Source organism: Manacus candei, unplaced genomic scaffold, assembly GCF_025592945.1.
Source record: "Manacus candei isolate 608988 ecotype Guabito, Panama unplaced genomic scaffold, ASM2559294v1 h1tg000063l, whole genome shotgun sequence".
Lineage (NCBI taxonomy): Eukaryota > Metazoa > Chordata > Aves > Passeriformes > Pipridae > Manacus > Manacus candei.
Window position 1 is genome coordinate 960,544 of NW_026138111.1, and position 24,605 is coordinate 985,148.

General features: G+C 39.3%; 1 protein-coding gene across 4 annotated transcripts in view; it reads left to right on the plus strand.

Moving 5' to 3' along the window:
• Positions 1-3,375: 3,375 nt before the first annotated feature.
• The window catches only part of GSAP (gamma-secretase activating protein), a 45,543-nt gene continuing 24,313 nt past the window's right edge, over positions 3,376-24,605 (plus strand). Inside the window, exons 1-15 of one of the 4 annotated variants that reach the window (XR_007907382.1) lie at positions 3,376-3,624; positions 6,607-6,680; positions 9,523-9,579; positions 10,307-10,376; positions 10,759-10,815; positions 10,948-11,036; positions 11,447-11,516; positions 12,169-12,218; positions 13,495-13,599; positions 14,518-14,577; positions 15,268-15,311; positions 16,144-16,229; positions 20,659-20,736; positions 22,935-23,012; positions 23,482-23,574. Coding sequence is in view for 3 of the 4 variants with exons in the window: in XM_051805062.1 (XP_051661022.1) it covers positions 3,540-3,624; positions 6,607-6,680; positions 9,523-9,579; positions 10,307-10,376; positions 10,759-10,815; positions 10,948-11,036; positions 11,447-11,516; positions 12,169-12,218; positions 13,495-13,599; positions 14,518-14,577; positions 15,268-15,311; positions 16,144-16,229; positions 20,659-20,736; positions 22,935-23,012; positions 23,482-23,574 (1,096 nt within the window). In the remaining variant the exon portion in view is untranslated. The remainder of the gene's footprint in view (positions 3,625-6,606; positions 6,681-9,522; positions 9,580-10,306; positions 10,377-10,758; positions 10,816-10,947; positions 11,037-11,446; positions 11,517-12,168; positions 12,219-13,494; positions 13,600-14,517; positions 14,578-15,267; positions 15,312-16,143; positions 16,230-20,658; positions 20,737-22,934; positions 23,013-23,481; positions 23,575-24,605) is intronic. The other 3 variants (XM_051805062.1, XM_051805060.1, XM_051805061.1) reach the window with 3 other exon arrangements.

Genomic DNA, 24,605 nt, shown 5'->3' on the forward strand with positions numbered 1-24,605 from the left:
AAATTGAGAGAAAATTAGGAATCCTTACTGCAGTTCTAGGAAGAATGACTTCAGTTCTGTGTTGGTTATAAAGCTTTGTCTTGTCTTTCCAGACTCTCTCTTCCTCATTCCCTTCTATTCTGGCTTCTTGCTCCTATCAATTCCTTCAGCTCGTGTTGTTATGCTGGTCTTTCCCAGCTCTACATGGTTGCTTCTGTCATGTTTCTATATCTCTAAACCCTGATAGTCGCCATGAATCACCTCATCCCTTTCTGTTTCTCAGATCTATTCATCTGTCAGGTTGCCACTTCCTCCTTTTTACAGAAAAGATAGAGAAACTTCTGAGATAATTTCTCTTGCCTCTGTTTCAGGGACTAGCACCAGAGAAGCTTCCAAGTTCCCAGTATGGTGCACTGGAGGTGAGGTCCCATTCTGTGCCAGGAGTCTTAAGAAACATCAGTGAAATAATGCAAACAAATATGGCTTACAAAAATAATGAAGAGTCCTTTGCACTGAAGCCACAGTCTGAGGGGAAATTTTATTAACTACTTCCTTAACAAGAAAGGTTTTTCCTACTGCATACCTGACTGTGAAGTCTTTACTTGTACAAACTTTTACAGCAACTTGTACAAATCCTTACAGTTCTTTCCCAAATAGTACCTGTAGGATGGATCCTATGCACAGGGCACAAGCAGACTACATGTTAACTACATGCAGCTCCTACTGTCCCAAAAGCCTTTCACATCCTGTGTAAGATACTCTAGGAGAACAGCATTGTCACATGGGTCTCACTCTGTAAATATTAGAGAATAATTCATCCGTCAGTTATGTGGGCTCTCTTTCAAGAACTGTAACAAGTGGCATGGTTGATATTGAAACAAAAGAACAGTGACAGGTTTGTTTGTTTGTTTGTTTGTTTGTTTAATGCAGAACCATTATACTAGACAGCCATATCTAATTTTCTTTCTTTTCCTTTTATAGGCACTCTTTGTTACCCATCTCCATATTTTTTTCTTTTGCAGAAGCAAAAATTCTGTCAGTTGACCTCATCTGGCCTTAAGTACACTCTGGTTCTGGGTATAGGCGTTTTTCTCCCTTTTTGCACATAGTTACAGTGTCAGTCATATCTCCTTCAGATTGTTTATAGATAGGTGATAATAAAGTAGGAAATTAAAGACTTGCCCAAATCGTTCTAATAGGAACGTAGTCTGTGTACCCCTATGTGGTTGTGAGCTATGTGGTACATGCCTCCAGTAGGGTCGCCCATGCCAGACAGGTCAAAACTGTAGGACCAGATTTAATACATTCTTGGGCAGGATGAGCTCGTTAGCCTTCTGGCAGTCATCCTAGGAGAAGGACAACTCCAATCCCAAACTCGGGCAGATGGAGCTCGCTTAGCCCTGTAAGGCCATCCATCTAAGAGAAGGTCATTCTAATTAAACCTACGTCCTGAGGACCTCACTGCCACCATCCAAGCTCGCTCGGCCCTGGTAGATGAACCTCAGGATTAAACGGTGGGTTCAGTTCTGCACATACTGCATCTCACCTAAAAAATCCGTTGCGCAGGCTTGAAGGCTTTACCCACATGCAAAAAGTCCTGTAGCGACGGGCGAGGGTCGAAACGGAAGCTGAAAGGTGCACTGGAATCCGCAGACCCAACCCTGCATGCAGGCGGTTCAGGATATTGGTCATTTGAGACTGACCGGAGACGACAGTCTCTTGGGGCAGCACCCTGAACGACCAAGCAGCCTTTTCAAGGACAGCACTGCTTGCTCCACTCGGAGAGGGGCCTAGAAAAGGTGGCCTGAACAAAGCTCATCTCCACCTTCACCCAGTTGGTTAACCGCAGGCCAACGGGCATCTTCTTCCAATGCGGTCGCACAAAGCTGAACACACCACCTAAGGAGTCTTTCTGCTGTGCCTTTTGCAATTGGATATGTCTATCTCATATTGGCCTCATAGGCCACCAGCGTGCCTGTAACAAACGTGGATAGAGCCTTCCTAAATCTTCATTCGCGAAGCCCAGCCATGATGATGACAGTGTCAGTCATTTGATTGGCTTTGTTTCATTCCTTTGCTTGCCCCCCAGGTGTGTCATTCCAAATACTCGTGAATTATCCCCATTTCGTCTCTTAAAAAATGCATCCATTTGGGATCTTTTGTCTATTTTCTCCTTTTGTCTCTGAAATAAATGTTCCAGTCACATTTTCAAGCTTTATTTCGCAACAGTGAAAAGATAAGCTGAAATTCTTGCACGACCACTTGATCCAAGGAGCTTTAAGAAGAATGCTGATTATGAAACTTGTGATAAAACTGTAAAAGTTGGCAATATGAAGATAGAGAGGAAGCTTATGTCTGCTTTGCCTTTTGATTATCAAACTGCCTTTCATCCACATGTTGCAGATGTACCTGCTTCTCATCTGGTCTTTATACAGCTCCAAAGCTTAGTAATGAAGGGGAGGAACTTGGTACCGGATTACCTCTCAGAACAGGCTCAAGCTGTTCTGTACTTGGGTATGCCAAGCTTGGTGTGTGCCCTTACAGTCTCTCCACTTTTATGCCACCTTTAGCTGGCTGACATCACCCAGCACATGTCAGAAGGGAAATGGTAATTACAAGCAGGCTATAGATAGCCATGGAGTAGCACCTTATCAGTGCTACAAATATTTTCAACAGCTAAAATAACCCCAAGCAAACAAACCACAAAGACACCTAAGAATACATAAAGCTTTACCTCCTTTGCAGGCCAGGCCTAGTCTGAGAGGACATCCTGAGCTCTGCCAACAGTCTAAAGAAAGAGACTTGATCTATTCAACCAACAATTTCAGAGCGCACGAGCTAAGAAAACAGGGATGCTGGCTGAAGTCTTGGAAAACACCCTAACCCTTCCTGGGGGACTGTGAGGAGGGCAACAGGCCACTCGTGGTTCCTGATCAGTGAACACCAGATGATCAAAGCCTGACACCAGCCCTCACTGAGAGGCTGCTGTCTGAAGCACTTGGTGGTGAGTTACACTGTGGTGAGGCTTCAAAAACACCGCCCCGAGTTCTCTGTGGCAACCAGTGACAGGACCCTTGGTAATGGCCTGAAGCTGTGTCAGAGGAGGTTTAGGCTGGATATCAGGAAAAGGTTCTTCACCCAGAGGGTGGATGAGCACTGGAACATGCTCTGCAGAGAAGTGGTCACAGCACCAAGCCTGAGTTCAAGAAGCGTTTGGATAATGCTCTCAGGTACATGGTGTGATTCTTGAGGATGTCCTGTGCTGGACTAAGAGCTGGACTCGATGATCCTTGTGGGCAGAATATTCTGTGATTCTGTGATTCTTCTAGCGTGCCTGGGGAGGAGCCTGGGCGCCAGGAAAACGCGAGCCTTCTCTTCCAGCGGGCCACCTGCAGGCCGGGCACCCCCCGCGGATAGGAAGCGGAAGGGCCGGCGGGGCCGGGAGCGGGCCGGGACCCGCCGGAACCGCCGCCGGGAACCCCCGGAACACCCGATGGGCACGGAGCCCCCCCGCGGGGCGGGCTGAGGCGGCGGGGCCGGAGCGGGGCCGGGCCGGGCCGATGTTGCTGCGCCTGGTGCCCGAGTTCGAGCTGCGGAGGGACGTGGTGCCCTGGCTGGCGGCGCAGGGCTGGGCCGCGGCTCTAGGTAACGCTCCCGGGAGGCCAGGACAGCCTCATCCCTCCCTCCTTCCCTCCCTCTCTCCCTCCCTCCGGGCGCTCCCGGCCGACTCCGTGCGGGAGGAGCCGGGCTGCGGCGGGATCCCCGTCCGGGAGCGACCCCTGGGTACCGGGGGACTCGAGGTGGGCGAGTTTGGTGTCCTCCGGGAATTTCTCACATGCTGAAAACACTTCCAACGCACCCGCTGCGCTCCACAGCTTGTTTCTTTCTCCTGCTTCTTCACACGTTTGGGACTTTTTCTTTTTTTTTCCCCTCCCCTTCCAAAGCAAACAAACAAAAGTTTTAGCATGGTTCCTTCTCCCACGCTACTCCCCTTTCTGGGAGGAAAAAAACCCCATAGCCTGAACACTTTGGTCTGTCTGGTAAAAGAGCGCTAGTTAAATTTAGAGGCAGCGGCAGCTGTCGCAGCACTGTGAGATATCCAGCCTGGCGAGTGCTCTGGGTAGTGGTTGGAAAAAAGAGTGAACCCCCTGTGTTCTTGGCCCTGTGGCTTTTTGCTTTTGTTTGTTCTTATTCATCTACAGAGCAGCTGACCCAGTTCTGCTTTTCAGAAACTGATGGAAACCTTATTCTAATACAATAATACTGCTGTAATAATGATTGCTTCAGTAGAAATATCACTGGGGGCACTGTGGGATGAACCTGAAACCAGCTCCTTCGGTGGCTTTTAATTTACTCAAAATATTCAACTTGCTTACCATATGGAAGGGGTGTTATCAAATAGGTTCATAAGATCTTGTTTGGCTGCAAACCAAGAAGTATCAGCTTGGTAAATAAGGAAATTATTTACTAAGCCATGACTTACAAAGTCAGGTAAAAAGTATTATATATTTTCTACGCAGTTTACTGAAAAACTGTTGAATGGTGTACTGAAGAGATTTGAGGTAAAATTCTGAAAGTCTCCACACATAATCGATTCATCTATGAATTTATTTGTGATGAATTCAAAGAAAAATCTACCTATTTATTGCATAAGGATTTCAAAATGGTGCTGACTTGTGTTTGGGAAAGGGACAATCATATTCAGCTTTTTAAAATGCAATACAGAGTCTTCATTCAGGACATGCCCCTGGTAATACAGAATCAGAATAATCTAGTTTGGAAGGTGCATCTGATTCAACACCAACTTTACTGTATTACATTTTCCTTTTTATCTGTCTATACTGACTTCTTCCCATCATGCAGTGCTGTTGTATTAGGAATGTGAAGATGGGAGGTAGGAATGAAAAGATTCATTTAAACATCAAAGAAATATCTAATCACAGAAAGCAAATAATCTGTAGGAGTCGTGGTACTTCTGTGTCAGTGGTTTCAGATGTTATATTTATTACTTTTTTTCTGAGGTCTTGAAAGCTCTCGATAGCATGTGAGAATTGATAACTGTGTGAGAGCTGGGAGTAGCTATGATGATAGGAAGGGAGCGGCAAGTGAAGCGAACCAGCCTTGTTCTCTTTATTCCACTAAGCTTTGTATGAGCTGCATATAATGGCCTTCAGGAAATCAAACTCTGCGTTCTCCTGATTGTGTCAATAAGAGCCATTTGCTGGGCAGGCAGGTTGGGTTGGTCCTTTTGCAGCCCTTCATCTGCTGGTCTCAGCGGTGGGCATGAGGAAGAAGTTGTAGTTCTACATTGCAGGACTTTCCAAGGGTGGAGACCATTGCCACTTCTTCTTTGGCTCCATATTCCCACTGACTGTTCAGTGATGTGAAATTCTCTTCTGACACAGAGCTTTTTCAACATCTTTAAGAAATCTGTGTCAGGTGATAAGGAAAGTCACTGACATGGAGATTTCTCATGGACCTTCTCTACCTAAATTCTATTCTGAGGGAGTATTGTATGAGGGAGAGATATGTAGACCATAGTGCTCATCTTGCAAGTTTGAGGTGTGGTTAAGTCCCAGGAAGTTTCCACTCAAAAAAGAGCAGGTTGTATGGTTATCTGAGACTGACTCAGTTGTCACCAGCTAGCCCTGATGTAGTGGTATTGTAGTGTACTTTGAGTGATGTGAGACAAATAGAAAGTGATGCTTTGTTAAATGTACATGAAGGATTTTCATTGTCCTCCCATGACAAAACAGAGAATTTACTTCCTTCTGATAATACTTGTAAACAGGTTTTTTTCCCTTATCACTGAAAGCTGTACAAGCCAGTTTATAGTATCAGGCTTGTTAAACTAAGTTTTACTAAGTGTCTTCCTTCTATCAAGGCTTTGTGATAACTGCCAAGTAAATAGTGTCAAACTTGACTATGTGCTTGCCAAGAGTTGTGGACAATTCTTTTTGTTGATGCTTATTGAACTACAGGCTACCTTTATGATAAAACTACAATCAATCATGCAGCTTCAACCTTATTAAGGGCAAAATTTACAATTTTAATAAAAAATTCATCTGAGATAAACACATTTTTCATGGTTGCAGTGATCAGAAAACATAAAAGCAGCATGAGGAAAGTACACAGAATTAATCTCTGAAGATATAGTTTATTTCCAGGCTTTCCTTTGAGATGCTGAAGGGGCAGACAGGAGCAAATGACACTTTCTTTAGGCTAGTGTTGGAGTGCAACTTAATTGTTTGAACCCCATATGTATAGTGAATAAATGCAAGGTTTTTGGATTTTTTTTGTTTTGCTTGTTTTTCTGTGAAAAAGTACATTCCATTTTCATAACAAAAGGTAGTGGCCATTAGAATCACAATTATAATGAAGAGTTAGGGGTTTAGATAAATAATTACTTCCTGTTTGTTTTGAAATCTCTTAACTTTTTGTGTTGAAGTTTATCAGATTTAAATCATGGTGTAAAAGATTTTCTGTTTCCAGGAGGGAAATATAAGTAAGTATTTACATGTAAAAAATCATTACATGTATTTAGCATCTTTTCTTAAAGTGTGTATGTACTGTACAATGAACCAGCTCAAATGAAAATCCGGTGCCTTTTGATACTTCTTATTTCAGATACTTCTGAGAATTCATCAGCACTATATATTGTAAATGTTGAAAGAAATGGAAAAATTATTTATACCTGGAAGGTAAGTCTCTCTTGAAACTTTATAAAAATATAGTTGAGAATAACACTACGTGTGAATCTAATTAAGTTCTCGTAGTTTAATTTTTTTTTTTGCATTGAGGTTTAGAAAACGAAAACTCGACTGATTACAACTTGGGGGGTTGGGCAGTAGGAAAGTGTCTGTCTCCACTTCAGACAAAGGTTAAGAATGATGAAATGGAGAGTAAAGTACTGACTTGATTAAGTCCGTAGAGTTTTTACCCTTGAGTTTTTGGTGGGCCAGAATCTCATGCTGAATGAAAGGCAATTTCTTTAACAGCTAACTCTTCATAAGTGGCACATTTTTTCACCCTCAGAATTTCTTAGGGAAGTGTAAACTATTAAATTCATGGCACTGCTTTACTTAAGTGTTTTCTCCTAGCAATATATATGTGTTAAGATGCCATTTATCTAACACTATTTCTGCATGTACCTTTCTTCTCTGTGACTTCAAGATTCATCTGTAGCACTTTATTGCAAGTAAAGTAACCGTTATTTGTTTGATATCTCGAAGTATCTAGAGTTAGCCTTAACATAGGATTCTGCTCTCCATGGCATATGTTTAGCTTTTAGTTCCAAGAGATGTTTTAAATAGTTTCAGAAGGTGACACCTTGTCTTGTTCCCTTGATGAGAGAAGCTGTGCTTCTTGACTGTGCAGCTCAGAGGTGTCTGTAGACCCAGCTGGATCCTTGAGGATCTTGGCTCTTTAAGAGTGCAGATCTGAGATGAACTCCAATAGAGTAGGTCTGCCTTTCATTCCCCTCTGGCACAACAGTGCTAAAACTCTGCAGCTTGCCTAGGGTTAAGGGAAGAGGTGAGGTCTTCATCAAGGTGTAATACTGTGGGTGGATGTTTCCTTTAGTACAAGCATAGGGAGGGGAGTCTCTACAAGACAACAGTAACCATAAAAACAATACTAAAAAAATGTATCGAATTGTTACTTCTTTTTCATTGCTCAAAACTCTGGAAGACTTAGTTCAAGTAACTAGCTCAGCAGGAGACTGGTGCTGTGTGTATGTGATGTTGCTGCTTTGTAGCATCTGTGGAATCTCACACAAAGCTTTGTTGGGCCTCTGACAGTCTAACTGCCTTCTACGCTCTTCAGGCTCCTGCAACTGGCACAAGGGATGAGTTGTAGCTCCAGGTTCACACATCCAAACACAGGTGGCTGCCTGCATGCTGGCTGTCTGAGCTCCCATTGTAGTTCTTAGGGGTCTGGTCAAAACAGGGGATGGAGTTCACAGAACTGGGCACTTGTAGCTTGCTTTTTGAGAGCAGTTGTATGGGGTGGAGGATGTAAACTAAACTGAGCTGCCCTGGCTTGGTTCCTAACACATACAAATAGAAAGCAACCTTTGTTTTCTGCGTGAGAGAAAGTCAAGTGTGTTTTGTGTGAAACTAGGGGAAGGTGGAGAATGAGCTTTATTTTCAAGCTTATTTTAGAGTATTGTGTTGTACTGTGGTTTTGACAGTATCTGTCTTTTCTGACATTAATATCTGGTGTCAAGGAAGATATTTTTAACAGAAGTGAATTCTATTTGCAGGGCAATGCAAGAATCTTTAGAGAGCACATGAAAACAAGTGTCTTAGCTTATGCATGGTTATGGGCATTGATGTAGTTCTGTTACCAGTCTTGTGAAGTGTATTTTTCAGTCTAAGTACAGAGGGTGTTAGCGTTTCAGACACACTTGGAAAGAATGGTTATTTGTGAAAGCACTTGCTTAATCTTAAATTAGGAGGCCTGGAGCCTGTGTCTTAATATAAAGACACTTTGTTTTCCTTGTTTAAATCAGAAGTCAAAGACTTTTGTCATTGCCACAACAATAATGAGACACTCAGAAATAGACCCCTTAGGAAGCGAATACTCAGGCTTTTGTTTTAACTTCACAAAGCAAGATACCATAACTTTGTAAATAACCACAGATCTCTCCCCTCTTCCCCCAAGCTGTAGTTAAAAACAATGATGCTCACTGTTTGAGTACAAGCCTTTGTGACTGGATTTAATTTCAACAGTTTAGTGTTTTAGTGCCTATACCTAGAGTACATTAATAGATATCAGTTTGATTTGATATACAGTATATGCTGCTAGCAGAATTTTCTTTTTCAATATATTTGGAAAATTTAAGGCATGGTAAAAGTTAACAAGAAGAAAATTTTATCTGTGTAGTCTCAAACGTTTCTAAGTGCCCCAAACAAAATTATTGTATGTTATTATCAATAAGCTGGAAAGGATGTGTATTATGTTTCTCTTCAAAGGCAGAAGGCTTATGGTAAGCTTGTGAAATGTGTTTAGCCTTCAAACAATCACTTCTTAAGGCAGAGAGAAATCCTCTTTCCAGGCTGCAACTAGATCACTGGGAGCTGGATTTTTTTTGGATGTTTGATGTTTCTGTGCTCCCTTTTGGAGCAATAACCCACCAAGTTGGTGAGGTTTGGAATACTAGCCTTAAATCTCCAGGGGCCATAGCATCCGTTTTGATTCTTGTACAGACATCTCTCTTCCTGACCCTGCTGCCTTTAGCTAAAACCCATTTAGAAGCAAAGTGAGAGAGAGGCTTATGCAATGGCTTGTGGGCTGTGGATTGGCTACATTTCAGCTTTATCCCATGTGTTAGTTCTAAAAGGAAAAAATAAATCTTTGTTCTCTTGGAATTAGAATTTGCTTTCTTGGAATTAGATAATTAACTGTCTGTTTATAGGACAGGGAAGTGTGCAAAGATGTGTGTCAAGGGGCAGGGAGAAGAGGGAGATACGGAAAAAATAAAAGCAATGTTTAACTTTGTATGTATTTATATTGCCAGTGCTAATTTGTTTCCATCCATAGGGAAGTCAGAGAAATACTCATATTGGATTGTACGATCTTCAAAGTAAACAAAATGAGGTGAGAACAATACCAGTTTTCTCTCTGGTGAAGGCAGTGCTGTAGTGTTTCAGATTTTGGTGCCTTGCAACACAGTGTGTTATGTCCTTAAGAGGCATATCCTTGTTTGAAACAGAAGAGACTGGAGAAGGTATTCCAATGATTCTCAGTAGTATTAAAATGCAGAACATTATAGAATATCTGAAAGGCTTAAGAGTAGTAAAGCATCACCTCTGAAATCTTTATTTCAAAACAACCAATTCAAGTCCTTTCCACTTCTCTTCACACTGAACATGTGTGCTAAGAAGTAAATGTTTGCGGTTTTCTTTACGTGTGCATTCTCAGTCAGTTTGATGCTGCCATTTATAAGAAATTATTTTATTCTAAAACTGAACATACTGCAATTCAGTAAGTAGATTCATGATAACAGGACTTTACAGGTGTCCCCATAACAGTATGAAATGGGTGAAATTTTGTATTTACATAAAAGTCTGCTGCGCTGCTCAAGTGGCAACACAGAACTCACAAGAACCAGTAAGAAAAAAAACAAATGAGAAAAAGGAGAACTGATACAGCTGAGGCTTGAAATATGGTTCTTCTGACCATGAAAAGATTTGGTTTAAAGATAAAACCTGTGTACTGGACAGCAGTGTTTTCCTAAGGAGAAGTGATTAGTGATTAGAAGAAGTGGTTTCCTTTATGTAGTTTAAGCAATTGCATTTATTAACACTACCATGTTTCTCTGTAGCACCTCTATACGTTTGAGAAGGATCTACACATAATCAGCTGTTCGGTCAATAATGAAAGGACATTATTGGGTAAATATGTGTTTTATCTTTAAATTTTTTTGGTAAAGATTTAGTTTAGTAGGATCATACATTTGGGTGTAGAATTAGTTAAATCTATTTTGACCTATCTGTTGCCCACAGCACTTTATGCTCTTCAGTGGATCCATCACCAAATAATGTAGGTAACAATATAAAGACACAGCTGTAATGATATTGCTGTTTTATTAAAATGGAAGTCTAAGACACACTGACCCTTTGTTCACTTCCTCCTTCCTGCATTTGTGCCTGCCTCCTTTAGCATATATGTTTCTGGTAGAAAAATTGTGATGCTTGCTCTTCGTGAATGTTTAATAAGATGTATATCAAATATGCAAACTCACTGTAATTGTGTTGGTGTTTCCCCCCCCCTTAGCTGTCAGCTTCCATCACTATACAGAGGACGAAACAGCAAGTCAGCTATTACAGTCAGGTACTGCAAGTGGGTTGTTTTAATACTGTTTGTAATATCATACCCTTTTGCTTGCTTTCCCACATAATTTCTGTTTAGAAAACAAAATTGTGTACTTAAAAAAGTGTTATCTAAAACATGTTCTTTTTTCAGTATCCAAGTATTTAACCCTGCTAATTGAAATTCATCCCATTAATAATGTGAGAGTCCTGAAGGCTGTGGATAGCTGTGTTCGAGTGCAGGTAAATTATTCAACTAATCTAAAGATAAGCCTTTGTAATCCACTATACTAGGGGGAAAAACATGGTTGAGTGCAGAAATATCTTGTGTTATCTTGCAGCTGTTACAGAGATAGTGTCCCCGTGTTGCTTCATAGAATTAAAAAAATGAAACTTCATAAAATGTTTGATGCAGAGTATTTCTCTGACATGAAGGCTGCTTTTTTATTTCTCTTTAATCCCCCAAAGCTTGCCATTATAGTGATTGGTGACTGTTAGTATGTAATAATAGTTATTCTTATTAATTAAATATCATTATTTTGTCTGACTGAATTTAAACGTACTTAAATATCCAGCCAAAACCCACCCATTTTAGATAAGTGTTCTAAACTACTTTGGTTATTTACTTAACTTATGGGAAACTTTCTATGTAGTTTCTTTATCCAGTTGAAGACAGAAATGCTTCTACAGAAAGTCACCTCTTGCTAGTTTCAGAAGATAAATGTGAGTTAATATTTTCAAAGTAAATATTCATTCTTTTACTTCAAGGTGATCATTATAGATTATATTTTTGGAAGCCTTTATTGGGAAAAAAACAGGAAAAAGAATGGTGCAAGCTATTCTAGGTATTCCAAGGGTCTTTCAAGAACTGTATCATTTACTGGAATTTTTTTCGTTTTTAACTGAATGGCTATCTTTGACTGCAATTAGTTACTTAGTTCATGCATTCATCAGTTATCTTTATTAAACAGCTAAAATAGTCATTTTATAGCTGCCTATATAAATTCAGAGCAGATCAATTGACTGTGAAAGATGGACTGTGATTTAAGATGTGACAAGTGGGATAAGAATAGCACAATAGTTCATTGGATTCAGCTAATATTGCATGTTGGCATGGAATGGATAAAGGTGGACACTTGGAAAAGGTTGTTTATTGCTCTTGCCTTTCAGTCTTGTAGAGTGAGGTTGCTTTTACCACCTCTTTGGAGAGGCCCATCTTCTCTGAGCTAGACACCAGCCTTGAGTAGCTGGACTTAGGTGGGCAGAGTTCTTACAGTGTTCTTACAGAAGTCTAAGAGGTGAGATTGTTTAATAAGCTGCATAAAAGCATTTAAAAATGTATGTTTGTAATGATTTTTTTTCCTATGTTTTAAAGATATTGAACAGTTTGACATTCGTGTTGTTGCAGAAGAAGAACACAAAGTGGTAAGACTTGAAAAATCTTGGGGTTTGAGTTTTTTTGCTTTAATTGAAAATGTAAAAATCTGTGATTTTAGCTAACAGTTTTTGTAGTTTTATACTCGAACAACACAAAGTATATTAGAGAGAGTATTGATAATATGACAACTTATGCAAGTAACCTTACAGCTGATTGATAAACCTGTATACCCTGTAATCTCTGAGGAAAATTACTTATTTTATTGGATTTTATTTGTTGCTGAATGCTTTTGTGTGTTAGAAGTTGGGAGTAAACATGGTGTGTATTCATTTTTAAACCACTTTAAGTATTTGCAGTGTCACCCTCCTAACTTTGTCTTTTGTGAGTCTGTGTAATCCCAGTAAAGGATTTGCTTAAAAAGTAAGCAAACAAAAGATGTGAAACTTAGATATAGTCCAAGTACAGTGAATGTTCCAATCTCTTTTTCACCTCATTTCTTTGTCCTGTTTTTAACATAAATTTGTCTTCAACAAATTGTGGGTGTTTTGCTTAAAAGACTTATTATTAATAAACATACATCTCATATAGTAAAGAATTGTGCCATGAAAGCCAATGTTTTGCTTCATGGAGACAAATGTAGGCTTGGAAGGAAAAGTTAAGGATCTGATTTCAGTCACTTTGTTTTTCATGGTTTTCTCCAAATTTGTCATTATAACCCATAATGCAGATGGATTTTATATGCTAGACCACAGTAGTGGAGTAAATACTAAGTGTAATCAGGAAACAGATTGGTCTGATGTCCTTCTAACAAACAGATTTCTTTTGGTTGGCATGAAATCTCCATACATCTTTCAAGTGCATTTATACAATCCTAACAGTTTTCCACGATTTAGTCCTTTTCCTGTCTCCAGTACTCTCTGTCATGTGGCTGAGACTTTGGACAGAAATCTCTTTTGGAGCTGACACATCTTCTTTCAGTAGTTAATGCAGCTGATTCTGAACTGGCTATGGTATTTCCCTCCTCTATGTTGAAGAGTGCTGTCTGTTTTATTTTGTTCACTTTGAGCAGCTTAAGTGGTGAATTTCTTGCAAGCAAGGAAGTCTGAAAGAAAAGATTTGTTAGTAGGTGTACCTTGACAACTGTGCTTCCGATCTCTTTAAGCTGAGCACCCTGCACACAACAAAGGTGGACTTTGTGCCACTAACAAGCACCTTGGTGTTTGTGCCACTACTGTCATTGCTTTTTTTCTTTAAAGCACAGGCTGTGCATAATTGTTACAGAATCTTATTTGACAGCTTCTAATGTTCTTTCTTTCCTTTTAGGTGATTCAAAAGTCAGGTCAGCTTCCAAGAGCCAAAGTTGCAGATGATCTCGTTTGGGCACAGTGGGATATGATGGAACAGAGGCTCTTCTACATTGTTCCAAAGGTGAGAATGAGAGTCATTCTTGGAGATTTTTTTCCTGCCTCTCTAGAGACTGCAAAGTTTTGAGTGTGTGGGATGACCAGTGGGAGTTTGTTTTCATGAGGGTAGTCTGTCCTGTTCCCTTTAAAAAACAAAAGTCAGACTGGCCTTAGCTGCTGCTGTGCTTAATAAATTCCAAGAAGATTGGTGGTCTTAGTGCTTTCTATAAAAAAAGGTGGGTTTGTTAGGTTTTTGGCTTTAGAAAGATCTTTTATTCAGAAGTATCTAAATCTACCCAAAACTGTTGTGAATATAACGTTCCTGTTCTAGAGAATTCATATATAGAAAGTATTTTGTATGCAGACATTGAGTTACCAAGTGAGGACAGGTTCTTGGCTAGAAACTTTAAAACTCTTTGGGTTTGGGTTTTCTGTTTTGTCTGAAGGACTATTTGGAGTTGGTGTATTCTGTGTAAATGAAAACTGATTTTTCTAAACTCTTCTTAGCCACAAAAGGAGTGAGTGTTAGGAAGTAACACTGTGGTGGAGACTGTGGTGGAGAAATGTATTCCTGTTTTTGTTTCTGAGATACCCTTTTTGAACTGACCCAACCAAGATACAGTTCTTTTTGCCATATAAGTAACTATGGAAAACATTTTTTTTAACTTTCTAGAATGTGTGAGACATGTATTGCTGTTCTTCAAGTGAGAGCCCACGCAATTATAGATGATTGGCAGATAATGATCTGGGGCAGGAAGGAAGCATGTTGTAGTGCTATTGTGAGGGGTTATATGTGGTTTTTAAATTCAGCTTTTGTCCCCTAACTTCTGCATATCTGTTAGCAGAGCAAGTGGAGTGTGGAGAACAGTGTGGAGTATCCAGTCGCTTTTCAGTCTATATAATATGTTTCCTTAGTCACAAAACATATCCTTTTTAATTCCAGGAATCAAAGAGTACTTTAAGGTGTGTCCAGTTTTATCCTGATGAAAATTTTAACTCAATAGTAAGTTATGAGTATTTTATTATCTAATGGCTTTTAGTGGGATGTAATTATGTGTTTCAGGCACGAATACAGAGATCTGTTTCAGTATCTTTTGTTGAAGTGTTTTCATAAGAAAACCAGGGTTTGGTTTTCCATTTGTTTTTTGGGGTTTTTTACATTATTTTATTGTCAATAACATATTCAGTCAGAGTCAGATTGTGCCACAGTAAGGTAACTTTAGTGGAATTACTGTTATTAACCTAGAAGAAAGTAAGGGACCTTCATGACACTATACTGATCTTATATTCAATTATTGAAAAAGCAGGCTTGTCAAATGCACTAGACAAAGAAATCACGTGTTAATTTTGTGTCAGTTTTAAGTGAAACAGGAACATTCATTGCAGCCAAAATACAGAGAACAGAACATAAAACTTACAATGTATAATTGTTACTAGACCTTTGTCCCAGTGGCTGAAATTTGCTCTAATGCAGGAGGTTAAATATCTCTCAATTTATTTTCTCTTTTTCAAAAGGAATCTATTTTATAGGTGTTTTTGGAGTGACTGTAAGGATTGGAGGAGGATAAATAAACTTTGTTAAAATGTTGAATCTGGTGAAATGTGAATGTGACACATTTTACTGGTCTGAAATGCTAATCATAATACACTGACCTCACTAGATAACAGGTTTGTTTTCTTTTTTGGTTAACAGCTGGAATCACACCTGGATATTTCTGTAAATGACACACAATTGAAGTAAGTTGTTTGTATTTTTAATGTTTTGTTTTGCTTTCCTTTTAATATATATAGTAATGTTTTACAAACCTAAGAGAAATTTGTGCAAACCACGGTATCTCTGTTTCCAGTTGCCTACGTGGTACTGTAATGTAAGAATAACATGAACACTGTGTCCAAACCTCTAGTTCTTACTTTCATCAGGGTCAACCGTAAAAAGTAATTTAATCCTTGACTGCTTCTTAGTACCATTTTTAAAAATTATTTGTCTGAAGAGCTAGCTATAGGTTAAACCTTTGAGTAGGCTGTACCTGCTTAAGTTAATTTAGTTTAATCTTGGGCTTGTTGTAGTGGTGATGCCAAAATTTCTGCCAAGGGAAGCTCTCCATTTCTAATTACTGTTGCAAGTTTTATTGGGCAGTTAACCAGACCAGTAACTCCTTTTTATAGCCTATGAGACACTGCCTATACTCTGTTCTCCTCCAGCATGCTTTTTCCAGGTAGCCTGCACTTTGAAAGATGAAGATTTGTCTGATTCTGTCTATGTCTGTCATGCACGTGATTGCATCTGAGCTCGTCTCCTTAAGGCTCCCTTTTAACTGAGGAAAAACCTAGTCTGCCTGAAGTTGGCAGATGTGATCAAAATTGTTGGGTAACTGTGCAGTCTTGGAGTCTTCATTTCTAACATCATTGAGCAGACTGGTTAAAGCCTAATTTACCTTGCATTAGAGAACATTTGATTATAATTTAATAAGTATGTTTTCATTACATAGTGACTGTTCTTGTGATCTTTTTGTTGTGACAAATCTCTGTGGATTAAATGATTTATTTAGTGATCTTTATTTGCTCATAGACTTGTGAATTTTGGATATGATTACTGTCAAGACCAAGATGTTGCATCTAAATCTTTGAACCTTCAGGTTTTTACAAGTAAAGCAGGTAATGAATAAATACAAGTATAGTCAAAGTTACATCTACTAGTGATTATTATGCAGTATAATCATAATTGATTACTAAATTTCTTCATCAGACATTAAAAACCACACAAAATGCAAATACATATAATATGAGTGTCAGATTTGTATTCCATTAGAATATACTTGACAGGTAACAGTGAGGAGAGGCAGAAGGCAACCGTGGTTTGTCTTAGTAACTTTTTTTACCCTCTGAAAACTGCGTTGAAGTTGAGCTGAAGTATCCAGGTTTTTATATATTAACAACAAAACAGTCACGCAGAAATTTTCTGGTAGCCCAACTTCAAAGAACTGGTATCATGCTCTCATTTAGTGAAATATCTCAGTCTAAGCACACTGTAGCTAGCATTTTCCTGCTAGTTTCAGAACACAGGTGTATCAAAGTGTGCTTGTGTATTACTTTAAAGCAATTTAATGTTAAAGCTGACAAAAAGTGTGTTAGAAAGTAAATTCAAGGAAGGCTTTGGCTAGGTCTGTTGTCTGGGTTTCTGATATTGTGTTACAGGGTGGACATAGGTACACAGAGTTTGTGCACTACAGACTCTGAAAGCTTAATGTTGCTGTTAGTATGTGGTGCTTGGAAGGTCCAAGTATATGATACTAAACTTGGTATGTGCTACTCAAGAGTTTAGTGTATATATGATTCCTTAAACCTGAAATGCTTCTTAAACTTTTAGGATTTAGGAGTCTCTCTGCATTCTAGTGCATGCCATGAACTATTTTTTGACTGAAAACTGGTCTCAAGAGGTATCTGTTCAGAGGTATCACAACTGTTTTCAGCTTCTAAATTAGACAAGACCATACAGACAAGCAGAGATGGTATCTGTTTAACCTTTATATCATCTGCAGAGTTGTACAGGGAAGTGTTGCAGAAGTGACTTTAAATCTCGCTCCCCAAGGCCTGCTGTGTTCTGTGCACACCAGCCAAGTGCTGAGCTGTTTGCCAGTTGCACTTAAGTGACCATTAATGCAAATCAAGTGAAATACAGTTTCCTTACAAGGATTTTTCTCTTACCAAGGCAGACTGCATGCTTAGAAAGGTTAGAGGGAAGGAATTAGAAGTAAGAGGGCCAAGTTTCTATCTACCAAATGCAGATGAGGCTACTTTTTCTCTGTTAGGAAGACAAATTCTTATACTAATAGCCTGTCCAGAAATGGAAAATAATATTGATTTGTATATATGTTTCCTTTTAAACATATACTCCTCTGAGGTTTGTTCAGATTGAAGCACCTCCTTAGTTTAGGATGAAATTAAGTCATCCTCCAACAAGACTCATTTGGTTACCCACAAGTAAAATGTTCTTTTCTGTCTGACAGCACAGTATCTAAATTCTGTGGGGAACATTTCACAATTGCTTTTCATTGCACTTAATGTAAAGCACATAATTTGACAATTGTACTTACTAAATGAGATTGCTTGTAATCACAACATATATGACTTTTCCTTGAATGTTGTTTAAAACTGAAGGTTACCTATCATGACCCATTTTGGGTAACTAACAGTTTGGAGCGAATTATTTTGGTGCTAAAACCATTTCTAGTTGTTGAAGGATACTGTGGGTAATCACATTAAAGTTCCCTTTTGTGCCTCTGTTTGTGGTGATTTGCAAAACTTCTTTGTGGCTCAGACTATGCCTTCTGTGGAACTGCCAGCATGTCTCAGATATTAAGGCCAGTATCCCTATTTGTACCATTTGGACATCTCTGGCAAAGAATAATTGGCATAACTTCAAACTGGAATATTCCATGCAATTTCCCATTTAATAAAACTGTTATTGGCTCCTGCCAATCTGAACTCTGAATGAAATCACCCTTCCTTTCTCAGACTTCTGCAGCAGAAAAGTAGCTCTATTCCTTACACTCGGCACAGACAAAATGTCTCCAGATAAAAATCCTGATGTACTTCTTGAGTAGCCGAGATCAAGCAGTTCTAGTCTCAGAATTAACTTGGTGTGTCCAGGATTCAGTGATTGTTTAGAAAACACTGCACTGCTATGTTTTCTCATAGTGCTTTAGAAATATTTTTCAATTAAATTTTGTCAGCATTAAAACAAAATGCAGGCGGTAAGAGGACATAAACAGTGGATTACCATCACCTATCTGCCTGAAAGTTAGGCATCTGGACTATGTTTCTAGAGAGAAATAGGCATTTCCAGAGGATGATTGTTTCAATCCATATTTCTTTATTTGCTGTATAGGAGTCTAAATGAGAGATGTTTGGAGAGATGGCTGAAGTGAGGCAAGTCACTCCTAAGCCAGTACAACTAGACAAAATGCCCTGATGCAATGTTGTATTTGAATTGTGGCACTTGGATGCCATGTTGAGATGTTGGAAAAACCTCACATCTTGAGCTTTTGCTTGAACAGAAATGAGCAATTTGAAGTTAAAGTTTCCTAGGTGACTCTTACAGTCTCAGTGGTATGATGTATATTTTTCAAGTGACAGTTGTAATTGTTGTTTCACAGATAGGAGTAGAACTTAATTTTTAAATGCTTCCTTTTTTTTTTTTTTGTGGTTGAGATATTTTTTTCCTTTTATTTCTGGAAAGATAAGATTCCATCCAAGTATATCTTCATGTGAGTCTTCTCACCTTGAAGCATTCAGCTACAGCCTTTACTGTTTGCAAATTATTTTGAAATTGGTACTGTAGAAGACTTGGTTCTGCCTTTGCATGAAACACCATACAGATGCAATAGGATAACAAGCTTTCCCTGCAGCAGCACAACCCATCTCTAATTTGCAGAGGGCCCTGGTAAGGATAGGAAAGGAGTTTGTTGTATATTCTCAGTCTCTGGCTACTCTAGTGGAATTGCTGGGACCGTATCAGATGTAACACAACTTGGATCCTTGCTGATGTGAGACTACCCTGTTTCTATCTGTATTAATGAAGCACCATTCTGTTGTTTGGGGTTCAGTTTGCTGACATTTGGACCAGTATCCTTAAGGTGAAAGATGCACATGCTATTAATAGTCCCCCATAGCTCCTGTTTCTGTGACCATCTTGCATATATTACCCACTGACACTTCAGTCTGAACAGACTCACTGGCATGGTGTGCAGTTTACAGAACAGTGTACACAGTAGCCTCCAGCATACAAGAAAGAAATTTGCAGTGCTGGAAGGGAGCTGCTGATAATAAAACAGCATTGTGGGTTGCTGGAGCTTTTCCAGTCTTCCTCATGGGTCCTGATGCTGCTACTTTAAAAATTATGCGTGCTCTGGAAGAAGCCAAATGCTCTGGCAAAATGCCCTGTCTGTTGTCTCAATGACTCAAATATCCAAGCAAAACTGTATCAGACAATATTCAGTCAGCTAAGAATAAGCAGAAAGAAAAATTACATCTGAGGAAAGTATTTACCTTCCACAGAAGGCAGAAGTGTGCAGTATCTCAGCCATATCTGTGTCACAGCTATGGTACGGCTTTGGGGTGTGAAATATGAGGCATTAAATCAAATAAAATATCTTGGTAGCTGTGCTTTTTTGTACTTGTGCTTTTTCTGTACTGTGCCATTTTCTGTATACCTTGTATACATAGCCTTTTTTTTTTTTTTACAGAAGAGTATCTGTATTAGTATTATTTTTTTCTTTAAGTCATAAGCCTTCAATAAAGGAAAAAGGTGAGTGGTCATAGTTGTGGCCAAGCTTTCCCAACTGTATTGGGATAATGTGATTTGGAAGCTGTTTCTAACATGAGTGCCAAAGCATCAGAGTAAGTGGATTAAAGTTTTTATAAGAGATGGAGGCAGGGCTACCATCCAGTGGGGTCAAAACAGGATCAGTCTGATGTAGAATTAAGTTGGGAGCAGGGAGCGTTCCTGTACACAGTACCTTGGCTGAAATAAACTTGTGCCAAGGACTGACTTTTCTCCTAGAGAAAGAATTAACACTTCTTTGGACTAGAAAGAGGAGAAGTGACTATCATTTCTGGTGTGAGAAAGCTCTAGCAGTCTATCATGCTGCTACCAGTATGAAATTACTTGAAAAGCAAACAAACTGTGTTTTACTATGTTGTTCTGAGAATATTTGACAGTCCCTGAACAGAAAATATCTGGATTTAGGCAGTCTGTGGAGAGAAGGACTTGATCAGTTTTTTGGCTACAAGCAGGATTTCTACTGGGAAGGACTAAAATGTACTTCTCCTAAATGGAAGAACTGGCAATGTCAGGACCCATGTTTCCATTGTGCCAGACTGCCTCCTCTGTTCTTTCTTGATTTTGTGTTTTGTTAGGTAAATGATGGCTAAAGGTACATAATAGATATTTCTGTAATCTTTATCTTTCTTGAGAGATTATTTTTAGTTCCTGATTTGAAACAGTCATGCTTTGTTTTTTTGCAGTATAAAGATGTCTAGATATTCAGGTGAATAAATCAGTTTTCTTGTTTTGTCGTTTTAGGAGGCTTGTGTGTGTGTTGTAGTCTAGCCTGTGATACTCCTGATGAAATCACGTACTCCATATATTTTCTACATAAAGGTAAGATTAACCTGTTAACTTACTATGCTTTGTTTTGGAGAATGCCACTGTGCTGAAAGAGTCACAGAATGCCTTTCAAAACAAATAACTACCAAAGTCTGCAGACAATAAACTACTGTGGCTGGTGTTTAAAGACAGCAGCTGCCTTTAGCTGCAAAGTTGACTTTCCTGCTGTAGACTTCCTGCCTGATGCTGAATGAGTAGCTTCAAACCAGTGGCCTTGTAAATGCTTATTAATTTGGTCCCTTATTTCTAGCCAGACTTTCAGGCGTGCTGAGCACAGACATCAATGAAATCTGTGGGAGCTTGCAGGTGTGTTGTACTTCTGCCATAAGGCATCTGTATGGGAAATAGAGCCAACAGCTCTTAGCTTGAATGTCTGTTTGGAGTTCCAGTTTAAAAAGCCATTTTCACAGCAAGAGGTGCAACACCCACGGACTCTAAGAATAGTTGCTGTGTAAGTGGTGCTCTAACTCTTAAAGTTAAGACCTTTCTTTGTTTTAAAATAATAAAAACCATTGCTTGATTTTGAGCAGAATAAAACTTGTTGTTAGCAAGATTTTCTCGTTTGATACATGGATGAGAGATACGAATTATTTCTCAATTGAGAAGCTGCATAGTGTGGAATAACTGTGTTCAAGAGGACAACATAGCTCTGTTCTACCTTAGGTGTTTACTTTCTTGTGTCAGGACGCTTTCCTTATGTCAGAACTGCACTGACATGTTGCTTTGCTGCTGGAACATTTTGGGATGGAATGAACTACATTTTTGTGTTCTTGAAGGCATTAATGAATTGGAAAAGTCCTTTCTGGGTGTGACACATTGTACATTGCACTGCTGTGAAGGGCTGATTTGCCCAGATGTGCTTGACGTGTAGCCAAAGGCTGGTTGCATTGCTTTGAGTCAACCATGGCCCTTGTACATCCAGATCTATACTAGGAAGAAACTGAAGATAAATATGTTACATTGAGTAGCTAAGTCTGAAATGACCTCCATGGAATGGAGCTGTTTGGTGCAGAGCTGTTTGTGGGTTCATGTAAGATTGGCCAGTCATACAAAAGACTTTTAAGACTGGCCCTGCAGTGATCACAGAAGGAGTGGTATATTGGGCCCATAAGCCAAATTTTGGAGATGTATAAGGGGTTCAGTTTGTTCTGCAGCATCTGTAAACTCATCTGGAAACTTCCTATCCCTGTTAAAGCTGTCACTGCAGCATGAACAGGGGGATTATGATGTTGCAGTTCTATCCTGCAGTGCTGATATTAGCTTGCATGCACTTCGAGGCAAGTAACAAAGTGGTGATGATGAGTATACTGACTCATTGCAAGCAAATTTCAGTCAGTGTTTTGTGTGAAAAACTATTTGTTTTGATACCCCTTCATCTCTGATGGTGCTGTTGGTCTTGGAGGACTCTTTTTTTCTCTTTTAGCAGCATATATTAAGCACATTTCTCTGCTAGGGTCAGGAAGTCATTTCCTGGATGAGTGACTGAAATGTAGCTCATGAGCAGCTTTTTTTCCTTGGTGGTCCTGTCAGCTGTGGATTTTATATTGAATTTTCCTGCACTATTAAGTAGCATCGTGATCATGACACCATTATTTAATCTTCAGCTTTTCTCAGAGACAGACGAAGTTTGAGGGCTTTGTGCCATTCTTGCTGGGTGCCAGAAGTGTGGTACAAGTCTGGAATAAAACAACAGCTGTGCTGATGCAAAGCCCATACAAACACAGCAGGTCTGACATTGGCCTATGCTTAAACTGAGCTGAACTAAACTAGAGCAACAGGGCATGCAGATAAACCAGCTGGAAATTCTTTAGAGCAGTTGAAAGATCACCAAAATGTGAAGCACAGCTATATAGAGGATTTGTGTTTGGGATTTTTTTTTTTTTTGAGGAAAGGTATTTTTACACAAGCTTGCTTTGGGATGGAATGTTTCTTTAAACACAAACACAGGCTGTGCAGTGCATGCTAGTTTTCGAGCAGTAAAGAACTGCACTGTGTAGGTACAAGTCTACTAAGTGTGCAGCAAGTCTGTTTAGGATGAAGTAAATCTGTCTGTGCGGACAACCTCATAAAACAGTCTAAAATATCCCTGTTTGGGTGCATCGGCACTGATGAAGTTTCTAGCTATAAAGTTGGGTTGTAACAAATGGTGTTTATTGTTCGGAGTTTTTTAAAGTATTATTATTTTTCCCCAGGTTACAACAAAACTTTTACAGTTTCTCTAGAAAGAACAGAATCTCATCAATTGAAGGAAGTAGCTTTTATGAATCTTGGTAGGTTACTTGGGTTCCTTCCCTGTGTGATTGCCATTCTCTGTCCCTGGTAGTGAGACAAATCACTAACCCTTCTCTAGAAGGAAAGGATTTTTTTTCTTGACTTTAAGTAGTTATGTTATTTTGCTGCTTTTTTTCTGCTTATCTTCTATATTTGGCATTAGATATTGCAACACCTCACTATTAGCAAGCAGCTTCCTCTGAAATTGCCTCAGAATCTGCTCTGGACATCAGCTGCTGAGTTCTTGAGTGTCTCAAGTCTCTTGAATCCTTCCCTGGAAACTCAAATGTACCACTAGTGTTTCCTGTGTTAATACAACAACAGCTTTTAATTAACTCCTTTTGTACTTCCTAGATATAATCAATTCCAACACAGAGAACTGGGCCAAATTGAGAATCATATGAAACAGCCTCTTAAAGCAAATAAGGGATCAAGTGCTAAATTGACCACTGTTGTTTCTTTAAATAGACTATTATGTGGCTGCTTATTTGCCTGGCCAGTTCCTGCACCTCCTGAATATTCAACATCCTGACCTGCTGTGCCATAGTTTATTTCTGACAGGTATAGTAAGACTGCTGCTTGAAATAATTTTGTTGTTGTTGTGGAAATTCGATCAACTCTCTTTACATGAAAGTTATATTTCTCAAAGTTTCCTTTATTGCACAGTGTTCTGAAGAAAGAGAGGTACTGAAAAAATAAGAATGGCATTTTTACCACTTTCTATTTTAAAAAGAAAAGATGAAGTGACATTTCATACTTCACGTATTACATATTTCTAACTTGTTCTGAAATGGAAGAAGACCTTTCACTGAATTTGAAATTCTCTGCCTTGGTTTCATGGTTTCCCTTCCCCCATCTTTGCACATGGTTCTTGGTCCTCCACTGTTCTCAAATTTCACATGGAGATGTAAATTTGATTTTACATTTCCTTCCTGCAATTGAGTTGCTCTAAATGTGTGTGTTTGGAGGGTGTGGAGAGAGGAAATCTGTGTTTCCTTCACCTGATCAGGCTGATGCAATTAAATTTAGAGTCTCATCTGAGAGGCATGTTATTCCATTTCCAACAAACATGTCCTTGTGGGAAGTGGTTTATTTTTGGAAGTGGGGTGCCTTTGTTTGAAAACAGAAATCTGTTGTTCTGATTGGGTGAAGGAGATTGTGGAAACTGGTGCAGGGGCAGCATCACAGGAAGCTAATACCTACTTTATATGGATAATGATATACTGTTCTGCTAAAAATGAGTGGGAAGCATCACTGTTGTATGGTGGGCCTGATCCCTCTGATGCAAAGGGTCTGAAATATGGTACCTGTACAGTACCATGGTGGTGAACCTTAGTACTAGCATAAATAAAGTGGTTTTGGTCTGATGCTTCAGTGAGTAATCACAGAGCAGAACCTTCCTGTTGTGGCCACTGTGATTGATGGCAAGAGATCCAAGAGTACAAGTTTGTATCATGATTCTGCATGTGAGCAGTTCTGAACTGTACCAACGATACCAACAGGTGCTAATTCTCGTGTTGAACTTGTACTACTGGCCTTGTGCCCTTTTATGTTCTATCACATGTACTCTTGCTTTGCCTCAAGACAGCACT